Raw genomic sequence first — 20,669 nt, 5'->3', positions numbered from 1 at the left:
ACTGGCAAGTTGGCCCTCTCAGCCCTAAAAAAATAATTTTTCCAATTATCCAATTTCCCATACAAATCAAATACATCTTACGGGAACGTTCCCGTTAAGAACATGTTTCTCACACCACGAAAATGCGGGGTAAGTCCCTACGAAAACGCTCTCTTCACATCAAAAAAGAGAGCAAATTTTTAAAAACCACGATTTGAGAGCGAATAATATCGATATTTTTGTACGATAAGTGGAGTTTGGTGGTCATTTTCAAATGTACATATATGGAAAAATAAATAGTTCACTTGATTTGTTTTGTCGAGTGTGACTGGTACCTCAGAAAACGAGAAAAATGTTTGCGACCAGTTAAGCCAAATACCAGATTTTCAAAACATATGGAATTGAAACAAAAAAATACGTAAAATAACCCCCATACGAGATTGAAACAAATAAATACTATGCAAATAAAAAATACTTCTTGAGAAGATACCGAAATGAAAAAAATCCCGAAACTCCCGCCAATATTTTAAAGATGCGAAGGTATATTTTGGTATATTTCTGAGGGTCAGACGGTATATTTGGTCGATAAGTCCACGGTCACACTGACCAAATTTTGTGAAAAGAGTGACCAGACCTCCTCCAAATTGTGGAATTGTTAGCAAATTTGTGCGCGGTCACACTAAGCAGAAAAACTTTAAAAACTCTATGCACATGTGCTCTGTTAAAAATGTGCTCGAACTATTGTTGAAAAAATTCCGATTTTATTGAAAATGTCAAGCCGGAAGGCGTTGTGTTCCAATTCCGAATAAATCGAAGCGTAAATTCTTGCCTAGAGCCCTAAAAAAAGTGTCGGAGTGTGTGTGTGATAGTGTGCGTGTGTCGGTCGTCCGCAGTCGGCGAGAAGCAAGGCAAAGAGAGAACCGAAAAGTGGTAGCGATTGTGGCAGCGCGGCAACGAACGTCGGTGAAGGACGTGTCGCGGTCGGAGACGAGACAGGGGGCTGGACTACTACTATTATCGTGGGCGGAGGATCTGCAAGGATCTCAAATGTGCCGACGCAGCTAACCGAAGCCGCCGTCAGCAGCAGCAACAGCAGTCATAGAAAAGGCGGATGCGGTTCATTTCCCTCCTCCCCACCGTCGCCCCCATTATTCTCAGCCTTATTCTTGGTTATCACCCGTAACCGCTGCGACTTTGAGTTGTCCCAGGAAGCGATAGCAGATATTCTTCAAAATTCCTCCACAAACACCCACGAGCAGCAGGAGCATCGCCATGCCCGTTTCAATGGCTGTATGCGAAACGGCAAATGTCGTCAGCGCTGCGCTCCGCGAATCGCTTGGCGTCGGGAACGGCAGCAGGGCTGCTGACGAGGCCAAAAAAACCGGCGGGGGCGGTGGCGGCGGCGACGACTCTGATTCTGAAATCCATAATCAAATTGCTGTCGGTGCGTATGCAAAGCGGATTCTGATGTCCAAAATCGAGTACGAGGAGGTACCCAGCTACAAGGAATCTGTGCTGGATCATCTGAAGAGCAAGTACATCGTCATCAAGCAACCCAGCAACAGCAACAACAGCAGCAGTTGCAACGGGAGCAACTTTGGCAGCAGCAAAGTTGTGGGAGCAAATGGACACGGTGAGTAGCGTTGGGCGACGATAAAGAGAGGAGGTGGAGGAGGGAGAAGTTGTCCCAATCGCTTAGCTTAATAGTTGATTTTCTTCGTATCCGTCTCTCTCTCTTGTGTTTCTTTGTGTCGCAATTTGAAAAATTTTCCATGTGCGTCTCTTGCTTTTGCAGACGAACACAAACATACGCAGAAATACATGCATGTGTACATATATTTTATGTTTATTTTAGCCAAAACTATGGCCTGGTCAGAGGAATCACGTGTGTGTGATTTTTCCGCTTTAATTTTTACACTCTTTCTTGGCTTTGCTGCAGTTTGCCGGCAGCGGCGCCGGCAGCGCGGCCAACGCGAGCAGCATACCTGTACTTTTTGTTGCGTGCGTATACATTGGGGTTTGTCTGTTTGTGTGCGAGTGTGGGAGAGAGATTGCGATTGGGTGGTGTACGTGTAAACAGTGTGAAAGGAAATGTGAAAAAAGCAAAACAAGTACAACACCGCAAAGAGTGAGTTGGACAGGCAGTCAACAGTGGTCGAAGAGAGGGGTAGGACAAGGGAGAGCTTACTACGCTAGTTCTGAATCGCCGGATCTGCCGCTAAAGGCGGAACAGTATGAGAATAAAAAAAAAAACGTGCTGCCGTCGCGGCAAACATCAGCACGAAACGGCGGCCCCCTCTCTATGCTCATCTCTTTTGCACGCACACATGGCCTGATGCTGTGCTAGTAATAGTAATTTTATTTGTTTCTTTATGCAGCGTTGCGTAGTTGAATGAATGGGGGAAAAGTAAAAAAAAAAGCAGTTGCGTGAATCACTCATCGTATCTCTTACACGCACACACACCCACACATGTGCTGGCTGGCGTTCGCTCAGCTGCCCCAAGCAGGAAGTTGATACAAAGACAATACAAGGCGTCGTCGCTGTAATAAGATGAGGTGGTCTTGTCTGGGTCTGGTCAATGCCTTGGCCTGGCCAACAAACACAAAGGGGAGCAGAGCATTGTCGTTCCGTGCCTTGCCTACACTTTCAAGTCGCGCAAAAAATTGAGTTGGCAACACTCGTGCTCGTGGCATTTTAATTTGCATAGGCCAGAGTGGGATGGCACTAGTGTTCGAGTCGACGCAGTGTCTGCTTCTCTAACGAGAGGCACTCGCTCGCTGTTATCAACCATGGCGCACCACACAGGTGACCATATGTGTGTTCTGTTTGTGTGTTGCGAGTGTGTGTCAGCAGTTTCCCCAAACGAGCGAGAGTTCTCCCCCATGGGCTTCTGGTCTCCCCTGGCCGTCATGTTCGTTTTTAATTTTAGTAGCAAGCAAGCGCGGAACGAGTACAGAATCTTTTGAATGAGCGGAGTGCTCAATGCATTATGACTGTGATAATTGTGGACAGTTTTGGCCTGTGGCTGCTCTACAAACTGCTCCTCGTGCCTATTTTTCTTATTCTGTGGCGTGTGATCAATCAATTTGCTGGTTTATTCACAGACAATAACGGCAATAATGGCCATCGCAAGCAGTCGCAGTCCCAGTCAGAGTCCAATCAATCGGGTCCCAATCCCAACGAGCTGCCCAAACCGAAGCGCGTGTTGTATCCCCGGGAGAACATCAGAATCGGGTGGAAGCAATCGGAGCGCAAGTGGCAGGTCGGCACGGGCATGATAAATGTGGGCAACACCTGCTACCTCAACTCAACGCTGCAGGCCCTCTTCCACATACCCGCATTGGCCAATTGGCTCGTCTCGGAGCAGGCCCATCTGGAGAACTGCAGCATTACCGAATCCAATGGCGGTTGCATCATCTGCGCCATGGCCAAGACGCTGCAGACGACACAGTCCAGCCAGTCGGCCATGCGGCCGTTCCACATCTACTCGAAGCTCAAGCAGATCTGCAAGCACATGGTGGTGGGGCGGCAAGAGGATGCACACGAGTTCCTGCGCTTCCTGGTGGAGGCCATGGAGAAGGCGTACTTGATGCGTTTCCGCAACTTCAAGGAGCTCGATCAGCTGGTGAAGGAGACGACGCCACTGTATCAGATATTCGGTGGCTACCTGCGCAGCGAGGTGCGATGCCTCAGCTGCAGCCACGTCTCGATCACCTTCCAGCACTTCCAGGACCTGCTGCTCGACATACGCAAGTCGGACACGCTCGAGGAGGCGTTCGACGGCTACTTCTCCAGGGAGCGACTCGAGGACATGGGATACAAGTGTGAGGGCTGCAAAAAGAAGGTGAGTCCGAGAGGGAGTCAGAGGTGTGCTCTTGCGAGATTGATTTCTAATCTTTAATCCAATTGCAGGTCTCGGCCACAAAACAGTTCAGCTTGGAGCGGGCTCCCATCACGCTGTGCATCCAGCTGAAACGCTTCTCGATGATCGGCAACAAGCTGACCAAGACGATCAGCTTCAAGCCACGCATTGACCTGAGTAGGTTTGCAGCCCGCTCGCCGACGGCTGCCGCCCAGCAGCTCACCTACCGCCTCGTTTCCATGGTCACCCACCTGGGAGTTTCGCAGCATTGCGGCCACTACACGGCCATCGGTCTGACCGAGCCGGGCAGCTACTACAACTTCGATGACAGCTACGTGCGGCCCATTGCCATGCAGAGTGTGTGCAACACTAACGCGTACATCATGTTCTACGAGCTGGATCTCGCCCAGACCACACCGCTCAAGAGCAATGGCCTGCGTCTGACCAATGGGCACGGTCCAGTGGCCGTCCCAGCTACAGTCTCCTCCACCATACCCACGCACACACGTTTCATTGGGCCCCAGCTGCCGCCCGGCGGCATCAATGGGTATAGCAATGGTCATGCCAGTAGTCCCCATGCCCAGAAGACTGCCATTCAGTTCAAGCAGCAGCATCAGCAGCAGCCGCTGCACCAACAACAGCAGAACGGTCTCCAAGTGGGGACTGGAAAGTTTCAGGAGTCTGCGCACGCGAAGTCTCCACTGGCTGGCGCATACATTAAAGGCGAAGCTTCTCCAGCTACAACTGCAAATGGTAACAAAAGTTCCTCCTCCTCCGCCAGCAATAGCAACCACAACAAATCGGTGGTGAACCAACAGCACCAGCACCAGCAAAACTATCTGCCAATATCCTCCGAGGATGAGGACAGCGAGGACGAAGCGACGGCAAAGGCCAGGCCGACGGCACAGCTGCCCAGCATGCCGAAAATGATGGAGGACAGCATCAGCAGCGACAAGCCAAAGACTCCGCTAAAGAGCCCAATCAAGACGATTCTTGTTAAGAGTCCAGTCAAGACGCCACTCAAGAGCCTCGTGCCGTACGAGTCCGCCTCCGAGGAGGATGAGCCACTGCCGAATCCACGAAAACGTCGCAGCGATTCAGATTCAAGCGACTCGGACATCGAGCCGGGTCAGAGCAATGGTCACGCGAAGACAAACGGAGGCAGCCTTACGAATGGAAATGGCTTGGGCAATGCCAAGTCTGTTCTGCCCACATCCTCAAGCTCCTCGTCATTGGCGTCCCCGTCCGCGTCAGCGTCCGTCGCTTCGTTGGTAAACGTTAACAACAGCAGCAAACAAAAGACTGATGCCATAGACGAGATATTCAAGAGCCTCAACAACTATCAAAGCAAACACAAGCCACCACAGCCAGCAGCCGACGACGACAGCGATGATGATGAAGAAGAGGAGGAGGAGGTGAACAACAAGCTCACCAACGGCTGGCAGTCACAGAAACAGTCACAATCGCTGTCACAAAGCAAAGCCCCGTCCTCACCCAAGACGCCACCCTCGCCGGCCGTCATTAAATCAAAGACGGGCATCTGGAAGGTCACCCGCAACGATGACAACGAAGATGAGGACGATGACGATGATGATGATGACGATGACGAGGAGGTGCAGGTGGTGCCAACGCCAGCCAAAAACCATCGCAATCCGTTTGCCAAATCCCCCGCAGAGTCGCCCGCAACACCGGGTGCCAAACGGCAGAAGCTGCTCAATGGCACCGCCGTCAAGACGCATCAGACACGCGTGGGCAATGGCTACCAGAGCGAGGCCTCAACCAATGGGAATGTCGTCAACGAGCTGATGAAGCAGTCGCATCGCGGCTACGGCTCTACCTCGGTGCTCAGTTGGAGCGGAAAGCCAGCGGAACTGGACAAGGAGGTGAGTGCAAATATTAACTCTTAAAACTGATTGGAGAGGGGTGAGGGCTCTATGGCTGGCTATACCTCAATCATCTACTAACTAACCTAACCAACAGAACCAAAAAAATCAACGAAATTATTCGTGGTGGCCCTTCTGATTTCTGATTCGATCTCTCTCTCTCTCTCTTCCTGCATGCATTTATCAATTGTGTTGTTGATGTGTGTTGTTCTTGCATTTCTAATAAAAAACAAAACATGTTTGTAATTTTGCTTTCCATTTGTTTCCACACGATTTGTATATCCCCCCAAATCATTTAGACTTTTGAGTTGGTTTGTGCGAAACGGATAGCTGGTCACGGCAATGTGGATGTGGATGTGGATGGTAGCGGCGGCAACGAAGGCGTCGTCGCATCAGCAGTCAGCATCAACATCGACAGTAGCAGTAGCAGTTGCAGTGGCAGTGGGATTATCAGTAGCAGTGGCAGTGGCAGTAGCAGTCACACCATGGCAATGACAATGGCAACGGCAACGACAGTCGCTGGCGCAACCAAACCGGATACCCGGTAGGAGGCGCGGCAAATCCTTCTCAATACGATTACGAATGTATAGTCTGTGATTGCTTTGAAGTTATCCTATCCATCCATACGTTGGACAGATCTTCAATGCGCGACCCCGCAAAAGGGTTCAAGAACATAGAGTTGCCTGAGCCTGAGCCTGTGCCTGCGGCCGAGAGCCTAGGTAATTCACACTTCCCCACCCCAACAATTTCCATTTGGTGTTTGTGTCTGTGCGTGTGTGTGTGTGTGCAATGAAGCTTATGATTTGACTGCTGTTATGACCTGTTTCTCCTGTATGCAGAGCCCAGTTTCTTTTGCCATAAATTCAACCGTGCCCGTTACCGTTTTGCCAGATAAACTTTGAACTGTTTATGTTTTAATGTAAGCCATTTACTACCCTAACTACTTGCAAACACATATCTAGCATCCCATTTCCATTGTTATTGTTAACGTTGTGGCTACCTCTCATCTGCATAAGCTTCATTACGGCCTGTCCTGCCCTCATTCACGAAGCGGAAAATCAATTATTAACTTAATTTTGATTATTTTCTGTTTCGTTTTCCCTTGGATAGCTGGTGGCGGAGGCACGTGAACAGCGGCAGCGCGACCACGACGATGAGGAGGAGAACGAAATGGATCGTGGACGGCAGCGCAAGGTGAAGTCCGCAACGGCAAAGGCCAGCAACAGCAGCACGCCCGGCTACAATCCATTCCAGGAGCTCGAGAGCCAAAAGCGCTGGCACAAGTCCAGCAACGGCAGCGGCGGCGGTGGCAGCAGCTTCCCGCGTTACCACAATCAGAACTTTCGGCATAATTTCCAGCAGCGCAACAAGTTCAAATTCAATCGGCACGGTGGACCGGGCGGCAGCAAGTTCCAGCAGCAGCGGGGCCTGCAGCGTCATCTGGCCGCCGGTGGCGGCTATAATCGTCGCCAGTCGTCGCAGCAGCAGCAGCCACAGCAGTCCTCCTCCTAACTGCCACTTGTGGTGGATGAGGTTGCAGGTGCGGCTGCGGATGCGGCTGGTGCCTGTGCATTTGTTATTGGATTTCGATTGCGAGTTCGGCTGAGTTTTTTAAACGTTTTTTAACTGCTGATTGAACATGTTTTAGGAGTAGGACTTGTAAGCTATAAGCTAGAGCATAACTGTTGCGCCACACCGCCCCTACCCATATAGAACGCGCCCCCCAAACCCGCTACCCCCTAAGCCAACCTATGATTATGTTATAAGTGAAAAAAAATGCAAGAGATCCCTGTATGGCATTTTATACATATATATATATATTTATTGTGTTCTGAAATATTACGTTCGGCATGCTCGTTACAGCAGCGTCATAAGAAAATTATCGCAAAACATTTTTTAAAAAAATGGCTAGGCCAGCCCCAAATCTAAGCAAAACAACAGCAACAACAAACAAACTTAAATACGATATAAATGAGCTGGAAATGATGGAAAATAAAGCAACCCAATATAATTTTAAGAGACTAAAAACCAACCCAAAATGTACATATAATAACAAGCAATGAGCGTTTAGATTAAAACCACAGTGAAACTTGAGTGTAATTTTAATGGCGCGCCCTTTTATTTATAGTTGAGAGCAGTGCAGCACACTACGAACGAGATCAGATACGTTTGAGGAGCATCGATGGCGCCCCCCAATGTTAATAAATCCAAAAAAACTACTACGAATGTTGGACATAAATTATATATATATGATAAAACTATGAATATATATGTATGAACAAAAGTGTGCAAGAAAGAACGGCAGGAGATGGCTGGCGTATTAGAAAAATTATTGTAGGAATTAAACAGTTTATTTGATCAACTAGTGTGTAATAGTAAATAAACCGTAAAACAAAACTATGATAAATCGCTAGATTTTAGACGAAACGACTATTGGCCTAGTCGCCCCGTTGACGGCGAATCTCCTTTTTGTTCAACTTCCTACCCTTGCTGTAGACAGTCGGTTTGGCCGCACCATACTTGAGCTTCTTGCGCTGATGCTTTGGCACGCTCTTGATGGTATTGTTACGATCCCGCTTGGCCTTCTTCAGGTTGACCTGCTTGTCCAGGCGCTCCTTCTGCTTGAACACTTTGCTCTTGTGCATCTTCTTCAGGGTCTTGGTCTTCATCAGCTTGTCGAGATCTTTTTTGCTCCTAATGTCCGGGTCTTCCGAATGGGCAGGTTTCTTGGCCTTTGGCTCTGGTGCCGCTGCATCAGGTGTCGCCTTGCGTTTTTTCCGTGCACTTGGGTCGTAGTCCATGCCGGGTATCCGATCTGGCTGGTTTGGATCCTCACCCTCGCTCTCCGACTGATTTTCTTCCTCTTCGCTCTCCTCGCCCGTGTTGGCGCCGAGCATGTTTCGTTGCGCTGTCAGGTCATTGGTGGACAGTTCTACAATTTTAACCTGAACTTCGTCATCCTCGTAGGTCTCTTGTTTTTCATCCCCGGCCTTGTCCTCCTCGGTGAGTTCTTTAAGCGGCTCGTAGGATTTCTTGAGGTGCTTGAATCCTTCCTTAACCTCCTGCCTGATACGTATACGCTCGTCTTTGAGGTTCTTCGCCAGCTCCGTCTTGGCGCGTGTGCGGCGCTCGTTCTTCCGTTTTCGGAACCCAGTCAAAAACTCTCTGCGAAAGCAGGCATTAGTTCAGTTTACATATTCCGACCGATTCTACTTACTTGCGCTTCTCGGCATCAAAGACGACTTCAACCTTCTTCTTGGGGGTCTTTTTCCTGGCCATTTTCAATAATTTATATTTGTTTACCTCGCTGACAGCAACATGTGCGACCTCCAGTGTTGAAAAGTGTGTGATTTTCCTAAACGATACATTTGTGTTATCGGCCCATAAGGTTTATATAAAAATATTTCCGCTTTTTTTGTATTTATTCTTAAACTTTTCAAATCGCATTTCGTATATATATCACATGATTATATGTTCAAGTTCAACAAGTTCTTCTAAAGAAGCATTAACATTACACAATTTTATGCCTAAAACTATGGATTTTCGTACAACTAACGTCTACAACAACATTAAATATATTTAACGATATATTTTCTTGCCATATGTATCTGGGGTTTCCTTTTGAGAATTGATATATTGTTTTTGTATCATAAATTCATTGCGTTTCCATCGATCTACCTCCTACCGGCGATCTTCACTCATCGTCGAAGTCCAGCACAAATAGTTTCTTGCGCCGAAACGACGAAGTATCAAATACTTTGGGCGACGAAACATTAGCATAGGGACTGTCGAGTTCCAGGTTCGGGATGGTTTTGCCCAGTGAACTGAAATATGAGGATAGTCTTAGTACTCCATTCATCATACTGAACGAGTGAGCCCCTACTCACCTTCTCCTGGACGACTGGTTGTGATTCAGCGGCGTGGAATTGATGACATGCGGCGTCCCCTGCTGCGAAAGCTCTAGTGCATCTTCGCCGGTTAAAAAGTCGGAGGCATAGCAGTCCCGATTGGCAATGGGCGTGGATCCAACCAGCTGAAACTCGACACGCGGTACCGCTGCTAGGCATGCACTTGGAGAGAATGGTGCTGGCGTTATGGTGGGTTGCGGGGGAGCGATCGGCTTATACAGATGCAAGATCTCCAGGAGATAGAAGAGACATCGGTAGGCGAACGTTTTCCAATTGCACACTTTTCCATAGACAACGCGACGCGACTTTCGAAAGGTCCTCGACTAGAAAACGGATTAAAAAATGAGATTACAAGAGTTCATAGGGGGTGTCCCTAGACGATGCCATACCAGTTTATTGACTGTTATCAAAGACTTTCGACTCTCCTGCATTCTCTGGAGCTTCGGGTGTGACAACAGCTGATCTGTGGTCAGGCGATCCAGTGGTTCCGGCATCATCATGGACTTGATGACTAGCTGCAGTTCCTGGGATATTTCTAGACGAATTCAAAGCCATGGTTAGCACATGGGATCTACTATGGGATCTATGATTACGCACTGTCAATGAACTCCTCGGGCAGGATGCCCCGCCGCAGCTCATGCCAGAGCGGTCCGTTCGAGGGCAGCTCCATGTAGCAGGCCAGCTCCAGCATGGCGATGCCCAGACTGAAGACATCCGCTGCCTTTGAGAACTGGCCCTGCAGAATCTCGGGGGCCATGTACCGAGAATCGCCCTCGGTGGCATGCTGGCTGTTGGCTCTGTCCACATCGATGACGAGGCCAAAGTCCGCCAGCTTGCACGTCTCGTCGTCCTCGCCGATGAGCACATTGTCCAGCTTAATGTCTAAATGGATGAGATTCCGATCGTGCAGCGATTTGAGGGCGCGCAGGAGGTCCAACAGGATGTGCCAGATGCGTTCCTCTGGAATTTGATGGCACCGCAGCAGATACTGCTCCAGGCTTTCGCGGCACAGCTCCATCTGCATGTACAGGCGATCGTACTGCTCCCAGGCCCGTATGAATCGGATGCAGTTCTCGTGGCCGGAGAACTCCTCGTACCTGCGCACCTCCTCCAGCCGCTCGGCCCTGTACTGCTCGCCGCGGAACAACTGCTTCGAGATTTTCACTGCGTACAGCCGCCCGTCGGACCGGTCTCGTACCTGGTACACTTCCCCGAAGGATCCCTCGCCCAGCTTGGCAAGACGTTCGAAGCACAGCTCGAAGTGGCTCCGATCGCCGAAATCAGTCGAGGTGCTGACATCCTGGAAATTTGGCGATGCTGGCAGTGTGTTGGCATCCGGAAACTCCACGCCCCGAAACGATATCGCATGAGCAATGTTGGAGCTGTTGTTGGCACTGCAGGATCCCAGCGACTGACTACGATTCAGATTGTTGTTATCCACGGCCACGTACCCGCCCTGCGACACTCGCGCCTTGTACTTGGGCGGCCGGAATCGGTTGCTGTTTTCATTCCCATTGAACTGTTTGTGTCTGTGTTTGTCGTCTCGCAGCTCAGGTAGCGGTAAACGATGCATTTCCTCCATATTTGTGCTTTGAATTTTTTTGTTTTTTTTTTAATGAGTTCAGTGCGTACAAAGTGTGACCATTTCTGCGAAGCACGAAATTCCACGCATTTCGAATCCGATATATGCATGTCAAATTGAACGATAGGCATATACAAAATAACTTATCGAAAGTCGCTTTTTTTATTTATTCATTAACAAATGCAACATTAACAACAAAATGGTTAGCAGAGGCATAGAAAGGTGGGTATTGGCCACGATTTTGATGGCAGCGTAAGCGCTGGAAAATACGCAGGACGCACGTACGGCCAGCGAGTGCGATGGAGTTCTGGAATTCTTCCGAGGGCACCTGGTCTGGTTATGCAATTTGTTTCGCGGCTTTCTTTATTTATCTGCACCGAACGGACAATGGCTTATGTGGAGAGTCGGGCACTATCTCGCAGCCTACGCCGCGACCTTAACCTTGGAAGCGACTGCGGCCACGGCTCTGCAGATAACTGATGATGCTCCTCGTCTTCTTATGCCTTTTGCAGTGCGAGTAAAGTGCCGACATTCCATGTCATACGAGAGGTGTACGACAGCTCCAACGCCCATGAGCGTTTCGAGGCCGAGCTGGAGAAGGCGCTGGAAGCCAAGGTAGACTTTATAATCATTGAACCGCCGCGCCTGGGCGACGAAACAGGTGAGCGACTGAACAAGAACTGCCCTGCTATGATTCCTTATTTGCTGATGATTGACAGGTCGCTGGATTTGGGTCGGCAATTGTCTGCATAAATCGGCCGTTGCCACCGGAGTTGTGTCGCTCATAGCCAGTTTGCTGTGGCACGATAGACCTATTGTGGCTGCCCCCATATGTGCACTCTCGCTCTTCTGCTCGGGCCTGTACACAGTGTCCTGGAACTCGGATCCTTGTTGTCAATACCAGGTGAAGTTTGTTTGTGTCCATATATCATTGTGATTAGCATGTCTAACCAACCAGCCCCAACTGCAGGTGGAGAACAACGACACCGTTTTGGAGAAGCTACCACTAACAGATGTATCCTCGCCTGTGATCCTCGGATATGCGCCTAATGCAAAAACCAAATACTTGCACCGCGGCGTCACCTTCCTGTCGGCAGCGCTGTGCGCTTGGCAAATCTGGCGGTCATACAAGTAAGAAGCAGGCCAGGACAGAACAGAACAGGCGGACCGGCAACATCATGTGGGGATTAAACAATAATTAATAAGTTTATTTTAGGCACCTAAGCGAATGCATTTTATTTAGATTTCCCTTCCCAACGTTTTTTCTGCGCGTACCAGTAACCCAGTAGCCAGTAGGCAGTAGCCAGTCTTGTGTCTTGTGTCAGACAAATTTAATGTGATTGAAAGTGTAAATTGTCGTTAAACAGTCGTAAAAGTCTCAGTTGTTGTCCGGCCCGAGCGCAGCCCTATGTACTCATTTTCGATTTGTCCACGATATAGTTTAGTGTCTAAATGAGGAGCAAAGTCTTAAGAAAAAACTAAAGTATAGTCAGTCCAATGTTCAGAGAAAGCGCCTGTATAAATAATTAAGTGAAATGCCCGATATTCTGTGTATAAATCAATTAATCATTGTTATTAGCAATTAATTAAACAAACAATAAAAAAATAGTAAAAATCAAGCGAAAGCCCTGCAAATGATAGACTTAAGAAAGAGGAGAGCTCTAAGCTCGGGGCACACAGAGTACTCAGTACTCACAAGTATTATAGGGCAGCATATGGCATGTGGCAAATGTTGAGATGAAATGCGGGTCGCTGCTCCTCCCTCGTTGTTCTCGTTACTCAGTCGTTGTATGCATTCTGCTGGCAGCGGTACGCGTCGTCGTCGATCGATTGTGTTGGTGTGTGCATTCCAGTGTAAGCCAGTAATAAGCTGTAGCACCACCCAACGAGGAAGTCATCAAAACAGTCATGGACTCCAACCAGAGTGCAGTGATCGCGGGTGAGTGCTGCTTGCCCAGATAATCAGACGATAAGATAGATAGCAGCTCTCTGATTGTTTGGGATAAGCTGAAAGAGTGCTCCGAGTTCAGTTCTGGCCAGCCACCAAGAACAGAGCGGTCTCGACCAATCAGCTGAACACTTTTATCTTGGCTAAGCTCCGTCATGTGTTGTTTGCTCTATATTTCGCTATGATAGCATTGCGACACGATACACCAAACCGACCCAGATCCCTCTCCCAGGGCACATATGGAAGCCTGGGCACTACAGATGATATCATCATTGCTGTGGATGTCAATGAATCTTCGCCACTGCTGGACAAAGCTGCAGCATCAGCATCAGCATCACCCCCACTGAACCACACAAAAGACTGCCTCAATTGGCGCTCTGTGGGTTTGCTGGCGATGTGTTGTTGCGCTCTGGGATTGGCTGCCTATTTGCTCTGGAGACAAAGTGAGTTTTAGCTGAAGCGGCAGATTTTTTGCTCAATTTGTTTGTTGAAATAAATCTGGAAATGCTGCTGTGAATGCTATGATAAGCCGAACTGTGTGAGTTTTTGGTGGGCAAGCGGAAGCGACTTACTGGCTTGGGGCCCCCTGGGAACTTCGCTGCTGAATTCATTTCCCTTTCCCTTGCAGCCCAACTGCCCGGCCTTGGGTATCGACTGAGTCTGATCGAGCACGATATCTGGAGCGACATGAAGCTGCATGGCCAGGGCAGGCTGTTGGATCCGTTTGCCGTTGTTTCTGTGTACTTTACCCACACGGCCAGCGATGGCTGTACCGAGGACTGCCTGCAGCTGCTGCACAGACTGCAGGTGAGTGGAAGTCATCCTTCCATTTGATGTGTAGACTCATGCAACATTCCGCCCTAGCAGAACCACCGCTTGGAGGAGCTGCCCTACAACTTTCTCATAGCCGGCGACTGTCAGGCCTTCGAGGCACGCGGCTGGCAGTATGAGAGTAGCTTTGCGAAGCTGCCCCAAGCCACGTCTCTGGTGGTGGCATTTGTGGGTAACTTCAGCCAGAGGCCGCCCAGCGATTGCCAGATGCAGACAGCCCAGGCACTGCTGCTGGAATCGCTCAAGCGACGGAGACTCCAACCGGCATACAAACTCTACGTGGTGGGTGAAGCGGAGGCAGCACAGCAGCAGCTGCAGCTCTGGCCACGCTACGCTGGAACGGGAGTCAGACATAGTTCCAAGTGATTCCTCTCGTTTATTGTACGCCAAAGAGACAAATACTAGTTTACAAAAGAAGCAGGAAGCAAGATGAGTAAAGCGGGGTGCCACCGAAAAGCGAAGCGGAGGTCCTCTGGAGGTCTATCTCCCGAGGGACCGGCAAAGCGATGCGCTGCGTGAACGGATGATGCCTAAGACTAGCAACTAAAACTAGAACTAGGGTGGGTGGTGCCACCCCCCACCCCGAGGTGGACCTATGAGCTAGTCAAACTCCAGCTTCCGAAAGCTGCCCTCGATGGACTCGATCTGTGACACGAAATTCGGCCCGGCGCCGGTCTTCTCGGAGTTGAAGCTGCTGCGCCGCTGAATGCCGCGATCCGAGAGCAGGATGCACTTGTCCAGGCCCAGCACCAGGTCCCGCTTGGCGGCCAGCTCCTGTTTCCACAGACCGATCATCTCACGCATCGGCATTGTGCCGCCCATCTCCAGGGGCAGGCAGCCGGCATCGACGGCCTTCATCAGCTCCTTCTCGCTGCCGTAGATGATGAGGCGGTTTTTCATCTTGGAGCTGACGCGATTCTTCACGAAATCTATGAGCCACTTCAGCGTGGAGGGCACATTGATCAGGTGGATCTCCTTGTGGCGCATCGGCAGCGACTGCTCTCCCCACTTGAAGATGCGTGCAAATTCCGTGGGATTCCAGTTGGTCACATGCGCCGTGGAGACGCCCGAGAAGTCGCCCACATGCGACAGCCCTGTGATCTGTGTCTCCTGGTCCTCCATCAGGCACTCGTAGGTCAGGAAGTGGGCCTTCGCCTGGTCGGCAGCTGTGTGCACCTTTGGATTCAGTCCTTTGGCATTGATGATCACCACCCGCCGGCCGTGCTTGTCCCGCTGCGGCACAGCGAATATGTACCCCTGGTCGATGAGATCCCCCAATCGCGGCTCCAGATAGTCCAGCTGCGTGCTCATGTGCGGGAAGGTGCGTCTGATATTGAGGTACTTGAGCATTGTCTGCTCCGCCATCGGCACGCTGAATTTCTTGGCGCGCAGAAAGCGCAGCAGGAACGTATCGTCACAGCGCACATTCTGCAGGTCCTCGTTCTTCATGACCCAATTCCTGAGCTGCTCCAGGCTCTGTTCCCTCGTGCATCTGTCCTCGCGCAGCTCCCGCTTGGCGATCTTCAGCAGCGACTCGGGCAGCCCCATCACAGAGGTCTCTCCTTGATCCTGCATCAGTTTGGTTTCCTTCATCTCTCTCGTTGTGGATGGGAGCTGGTCGCTGTCTGTGTGGGTGTGGGATGCGTTCAGGCTTTGAACATGGATTGTGGCAGCTAAAGAATGGAACATAAAAATAAATTTAAATTAAATTTAATGCTTAAATGGTTCAAATCAAAGAATTTCTGGCGCATTCCGCTTAGCAGCTGCAGACCAAACTAATTAATTCTTTATAGCAGCAAACAATCAGACATTCATTCATTCATTCGTTTTAATTCCATGACAATACACAGTAAAAGGGCCAACTAAAAATTAGTTCAAGGTCCCAGTTCAAGATCTCAAGGCGAAACCCTCCAACCGACCCACCGACCGACTGATCACGATTCGCTGTAATTTGCAAATATTTGCTAATTAAAGCACACAAGAGACAACAACCCAATCTAAGCAACCAACCAACCAACCAACCATCCAAACCAAATGCAAATGGACAATATATTTTTTTAAAACAGCATAAATTATTTTCTCGCCTGTGCAGCCCGAGTTTTTTTTTCTCTTGCTTTTTCGGTGCTTTGTCTGCTTTGGTGGAAGACATAAACTATAAAAATGGCCTGGCATTATGGCCACATACAATGAAATGCGCTGGTGTGGTCCAAAGAAGCGAAAATGAAACCTCAACTGCGAATTGGCTCAAGTTCAAAACTGTTTACCGAAAGCGGGTCACAAATATCGTAGGGGATATTGAATATGTATGGAAAAAGGCACCAAAGCTAGAAATAATTAGCCACAAGAAAGAGTTTGTACTGTTTGTTTGGTATTCAACTTGTTGCATAATTTCCAGAGACACAGAGACAGACAGCGACACAGAGAGAAAGATGCAGAGATGGGGGAGAGAGCTCTGCTGAACAATGCCCCCGTTTCGAGTGATTTTTGTTTGAGTGGCTCAAACACATCTAATAATACATGCTCGTATTTGCACACAAATTGTGATTCGAATTTGGGGACTCTGCTGCTGCTGCGTGTATATTTGCCCTGCCCTGCCATGCTGCCCCTCTGCCCTTTTGTCTTTTCCCAAATTTCGTTTTCCCATGACACCCGACAAATGCAAATTGATTTGATTCGTTCGCAGAGGCTGTGCCATTTAATTGATTTGTGATTTTTGGTTATCCCCATCTATCCATCCATTCCTCCATCCAGACAGACAGACAGAGGGACAGCTGGGGATCCAAAAAAAATGTGTGTAAATTTGCATTTGCTTTCGGTTTGTCCATAGTTTGTTGCTTTACAGTTTTCAGTTTTCAGTTTTGGTTCGTCTTGCGCTTTTCGTTTTCCTGCAACTGGAAATGCGATTTCAAAATGTCATTGAGCAATGCAATGGCGGGGTACGAGCTTGGATCCCTCTCTTGGATCATAGTCTCTATAGCGGTATAGCTGTAGCTTGCTATCTATCTCTGTCTTTCTTTCTGGCCGTTTCAACATTTGTATTTCGAGGCTCTTGAGGCTCATGTGGCGTAGCTTTTGTGTGTGTGCTCAACGGGCTAATAATGCAACAGGCTCTGGCAATCGTCGTTTATTTTATTTGATTTTTCTCTCTCTCTCTCGCTTTTTGAAATTTTCCCGATAGTTGATTGTTGATTGATTTATTGAATTGGTTGCTTGTTTTTTGGTTGATTATTTTGTGTGTGCAAATTTTTCATAGTTTATAGGAAAAGATTTCACAAGTTTTGAGCGTTTCGCAGTTGAATATAATTTCGGGGAAACATATTTTAATGTCATATAGTTTATTTGGAATTTTAAATAGTTCCACCATTTTTGACAATAATTTTTATTGAAGAATAGTTTAAATTCCTAAAACTTTGTATGGTAAATCCTAGCACATATCTTCTTATCACAATCACTTCAACACTTACACACTCGTTGAATCCTTTTCTCTATGAATTGTTTTGCCCGTAATACGCTGCGTATGCGCAATGCCCAACGCCCGTTTTTAAATCCTTGTCAGTTAATTATGGCTATCGTTTCCTTTATATTGGCTTGTTTATTAATGTCTTCCAACGCGCCAAACAAAAACTTCAACGTCCAAGCAACGCGAGGTCCAAATAACGAATGACGTTTACTGGAGGAGGCTTCGGGCAAGCAAAACAACGAAGCCAGCAGAAAAATTGTTAAAGAAATTAACTGGATTATATAATGCCCACACCACACACACACACACACAGACAGACTGAGACACACACAGCCAGAGACACAGATGTATACCACTCGAACAGAGCTACAGCGGGGGGATTCGAATGCAATCTGATCGGTTTACTGTTGGTAAATGCTGCTGCTGCTGTTGTTGTTGTTGCTGTTGCTGCTGCCGTTGCTGCTGCTGCTGCTGCATGGCGTGAACAAGTTTTTTTGGATAGCCCGAAACCGAAAGTGCGAGCGACGCTTCGTCTAAAGTACACGAACCTTTAGCCAGGCGGCCAAGCGGCCAGGCGTCAGCCTCCAGCCTGTGTTCCAGCCATCAAAGGTAGCCATAAAGTATTAAAGAGTTACGGCTGCCACTGCCCCTGCTACTGCTGCTGCTGCTGCTCAGCTGTTAAGCAATCCCAGCGAGGAGGCATTGAGGCACTGAACCACTAAGCAAGTGAGTCAGTCAGTCATGCCGCCAGTTGGTCAGCAAAATTGACTGTAAATCAGGTTCGCTAGCGGTTCATTTTCTACTTTTCTCTGTATCTCTCTTACTCTCTGCTCATTCCCTGTTCCGTGCGATGATGATTGGGTTTATTGATTACTTCGCGTACATGAAATGAAAATTTGCATTTTCATGGCACCCAACAGCAGCAGGGGCAGCAGCGCCAGCTCAGCAGTTGGCAGTGAAGCGGGGAATGGCCTACAACCTTGAAAATGCAATACCCAGTGCCTGCGCCTGCCCATTGATGGTAATGATGGTGTCGCTATTACTAATAGACAGACAAACACCTAATGATCCCTCCCAAGCGATACAGCGATCAGAGCTACGCTGCGTCATTTCTGGGCTGGCTGTTTGCATGGGTTTTGGGTGTCTCCAGTTGGTATGCGGAGCCAGGCCCATCTTGATGGGACTGCAGTTAACAGATGCCCGATGTTGTTTATGGGTGAAAAGCAGTGAAACTTTTCTTGTCTTGTCTTGTCTTGTCTCGTTTCAGGGCCGTGTACCGTGGGCTGCTGGAACACGTTGCCCAATTGGCGAAGGGCGTAGGTCTGTTTTTGTTTTTTTTTTGTTTTATTGATCGCCTGATGCATGCTAATTTAATGATCTGTTTCCGTTTGCCAGCAGCAGCAGCTGCAGCAGGAGAAGGAGGAGGAGACACGCCCAAAGTGCTAAATAGCTCATTAGGCTTTTGTGACGATGATAATTATGTTGCTTTTACTAAACATTTTTCACGATTGAAGGTCCCTGAAAAGCGTGGGCAATCCTTAAGCTTGCTGGGGGAAATTCTGCCTCCCGGATTTCAGTGCTAACCTTCGCCAATGGATTGACCCACTCCCAACTACAGCAAGTCCATATTTTATACATATTTTAAAAGCCATAATACTCACAGCCATAGTACTCGCTTCACCATGTGCTCCTCTGTGATCTGTGGTGGTAATGCTGGGTAATGTGCTCGCTCATCGTTGGCACGTTTTTAATTTTTGTACTTTTCGCTTACAATTATATTTTGTTGGCCTTTTTCTCCGGCTTGCCGCATAACGAGTTTTTCAACAGACAGAGAGAAAAAGAGAGAGAGAGAGAGAGCCCCAGCTAGTCTGCTGTGTTGTGTCCAATTGCTCCACATCAGCCATCAGCTGGTGGCCCATAAAGATGCCGCCACCACCGCAGCCTGCTGCCTGTCTGCCCTGCCACCTCTAAATGTGAACAATAATAATTTTTAATAAACACATTACATGGCGCGAAGCAGCCGCAGAAAACAATTGGCAACAATGTGGAGTGTGGAGTGTGGAGTGCGCAGTGCGGATGGGTAGGAGTGGAGGAAGTGGAAGCGGCGGCGGTGGGGGCCCTCTGAGATTGAGTAAATCTGACGGGGAAACCTTTTTCGAAATGCCATTACAAACGAAATATGTATGCCCCCATACCAACCATGACTGAATGACTGCCCACCTGATTTCTGTTTCTGTTTCTGTGTTTCTGCTTCTTTCGTGATTTTTGGTCTTAGCCATAATTAACGACAAAGAAATTCAGCCATGGAGCCGCGTAGCCGCGCAGCTTAATTATAAAAATTCGAAAATGACCCAAACATCCCATGTGTTTTCTTTTTATGTTTCGTTGATGATTCTTGGCTGTGTGTAGCTTCTGGCCATGCGAAATCTCTTATGGACCGCCACTTGATCATAAATAATTTGCATATCATTTTGTTTTTAGTTTTGGTGATTTACGTAGAACATAATTTATCATTTGAACGCTTTTAGGGGCATCGATGTGGGATGTGGGGGATGGGATGTAAGCAGGCAACACGTAAATCTCTGAATATTTGCCAAAGACGCGACGCAGTTTAAAACACGGCCAAGACGCATTTCTCGTGTGGCACTGAGCAACCGTTTTCTTGGCTTACTTTCAATTTGAGTTTTTCGGTTTATTTTTTTTTAGTTAGTTTATATCGCCCGTCAAAGTTTCGTCAGTGGTTAATTAAAATTGCACAATATAATGTCGCTGCTCTTGAGGCTGCATTGAGGCTGCGGACGACCATTGTCATAAATACCAGCCAGGGTAATATAATTGCAGGAGACCCAACTGGTTAACTGGAGCTGGTTTGGTTTTGGTTTTGGTACCTACCTCGGCTCTGATTATTCCTCCAGATATCGTATTTCCGTTGGATTTTTGCTGCCTAAACTCGCGAAACTGCTTTGAAAACGTCTGAAACGCGCAAAGGTTCAACGCAGAATCAAACAAGACGCTCAACTTGTGGCCTAAAGTACAACAAAAATCTGGTTTGAAAGAGCTTTAACTGAGCGCGCAACTCTTGGATCACATATAAGTAATGGCCGAATTTTTATGGCTCACAATAAAATGTTTAAATAAATGCACATAAAGTCCGAATTCGACCTTACTTGGACTTAAATGATTCCATCGGGTTTTATTCAACAGTTTGCTCAGGT

The 20,669-nt window shown here is 48.3% G+C and overlaps 6 protein-coding genes across 12 annotated transcripts; 3 read left to right on the top strand and 3 right to left on the bottom strand.

Moving 5' to 3' along the window:
* Positions 1 to 632: 632 nt before the first annotated feature.
* LOC111071602 (ubiquitin carboxyl-terminal hydrolase 36) lies at positions 633 to 7,831 on the top strand. 4 transcript variants are annotated; one of them, XM_022363032.2, is made up of 6 exons: positions 633 to 1,612; positions 3,085 to 3,824; positions 3,893 to 5,725; positions 6,025 to 6,148; positions 6,180 to 6,202; positions 6,836 to 7,831. In XM_022363032.2, exons 1-6 carry the CDS (start codon positions 1,252 to 1,254, stop codon positions 7,235 to 7,237), a joined length of 3,483 nt encoding a protein of 1,160 aa, XP_022218724.2. In that variant the 5' UTR covers positions 633 to 1,251; the 3' UTR covers positions 7,238 to 7,831. The 4 variants fall into 4 exon arrangements, 3 of the variants coding, with proteins under 3 accessions (XP_022218724.2, XP_022218721.2, XP_022218723.2); XR_002607498.2 differs by having other exon boundaries at positions 6,025 to 6,444; positions 6,836 to 6,927; XM_022363029.2 differs by lacking the exons at positions 6,025 to 6,148; positions 6,180 to 6,202 and having other exon boundaries at positions 636 to 1,612.
* A 229-nt stretch (positions 7,832 to 8,060) lies between these two features.
* LOC111071605 (nucleolar protein 12) lies at positions 8,061 to 9,088 on the bottom strand. The gene is made up of 2 exons (XM_022363037.2): positions 8,943 to 9,088; positions 8,061 to 8,890 (listed from the first exon to the last, which is right to left on the bottom strand). Exons 1-2 carry the CDS (start codon positions 9,002 to 9,004, stop codon positions 8,164 to 8,166), a joined length of 789 nt encoding a protein of 262 aa, XP_022218729.2. The 5' UTR covers positions 9,005 to 9,088; the 3' UTR covers positions 8,061 to 8,163.
* A 49-nt stretch (positions 9,089 to 9,137) lies between these two features.
* Positions 9,138 to 11,291, bottom strand: LOC111071603 (membrane-associated tyrosine- and threonine-specific cdc2-inhibitory kinase). The gene is made up of 4 exons (XM_022363033.2): positions 10,231 to 11,291; positions 10,023 to 10,168; positions 9,613 to 9,956; positions 9,138 to 9,549 (listed from the first exon to the last, which is right to left on the bottom strand). The coding sequence occupies exons 1-4, from the start codon at positions 11,213 to 11,215 to the stop codon at positions 9,420 to 9,422; spliced, it is 1,605 nt and encodes a 534-aa protein (XP_022218725.2). The 5' UTR covers positions 11,216 to 11,291; the 3' UTR covers positions 9,138 to 9,419.
* Positions 11,292 to 11,327: 36 nt separating this feature from the next.
* LOC111071607 (transmembrane protein 11 homolog, mitochondrial) lies at positions 11,328 to 12,797 on the top strand. 2 transcript variants are annotated; one of them, XM_022363040.2, is made up of 4 exons: positions 11,330 to 11,437; positions 11,728 to 11,876; positions 11,935 to 12,119; positions 12,186 to 12,797. In XM_022363040.2, exons 1-4 carry the CDS (start codon positions 11,415 to 11,417, stop codon positions 12,348 to 12,350), a joined length of 522 nt encoding a protein of 173 aa, XP_022218732.2. In that variant the 5' UTR covers positions 11,330 to 11,414; the 3' UTR covers positions 12,351 to 12,797. The 2 variants fall into 2 exon arrangements, with proteins under 2 accessions (XP_022218733.2, XP_022218732.2); XM_022363041.2 differs by lacking the exon at positions 12,186 to 12,797 and having other exon boundaries at positions 11,328 to 11,437; positions 11,728 to 11,830; positions 11,935 to 12,027.
* Positions 12,798 to 12,926: 129 nt separating this feature from the next.
* Positions 12,927 to 16,163, top strand: LOC111071606 (peptidoglycan-recognition protein LD). Its single transcript, XM_022363038.2, has 4 exons — positions 12,927 to 13,154; positions 13,352 to 13,606; positions 13,792 to 13,970; positions 14,031 to 16,163. Exons 1-4 carry the CDS (start codon positions 13,124 to 13,126, stop codon positions 14,358 to 14,360), a joined length of 795 nt encoding a protein of 264 aa, XP_022218730.2. The 5' UTR covers positions 12,927 to 13,123; the 3' UTR covers positions 14,361 to 16,163.
* LOC111071604 (alpha-tocopherol transfer protein-like) lies at positions 14,337 to 20,437 on the bottom strand. Of its 3 annotated transcripts, none has more exons than XM_022363034.2 (2): positions 20,347 to 20,437; positions 14,337 to 15,667 (listed from the first exon to the last, which is right to left on the bottom strand). In XM_022363034.2, exon 2 carries the CDS (start codon positions 15,585 to 15,587, stop codon positions 14,595 to 14,597), a length of 993 nt encoding a protein of 330 aa, XP_022218726.1. In that variant the 5' UTR covers positions 15,588 to 15,667; positions 20,347 to 20,437; the 3' UTR covers positions 14,337 to 14,594. The 3 variants fall into 3 exon arrangements, with proteins under 3 accessions (XP_022218726.1, XP_022218728.1, XP_022218727.1); XM_022363036.2 differs by lacking the exon at positions 20,347 to 20,437 and adding an exon at positions 18,003 to 18,088; XM_022363035.2 differs by lacking the exon at positions 20,347 to 20,437 and adding an exon at positions 17,459 to 17,656.
* Between the last annotated feature and the right edge of the window lie 232 nt (positions 20,438 to 20,669).

The sequence above is a fragment of the Drosophila obscura genome, unplaced genomic scaffold (assembly GCF_018151105.1).
Source record: "Drosophila obscura isolate BZ-5 IFL unplaced genomic scaffold, ASM1815110v1 contig_1, whole genome shotgun sequence".
Taxonomy (NCBI): domain Eukaryota; kingdom Metazoa; phylum Arthropoda; class Insecta; order Diptera; family Drosophilidae; genus Drosophila; species Drosophila obscura.
Note: the sequence above shows the minus strand (reverse complement) of the source record. Positions and strands in the feature narration are given on the sequence as shown.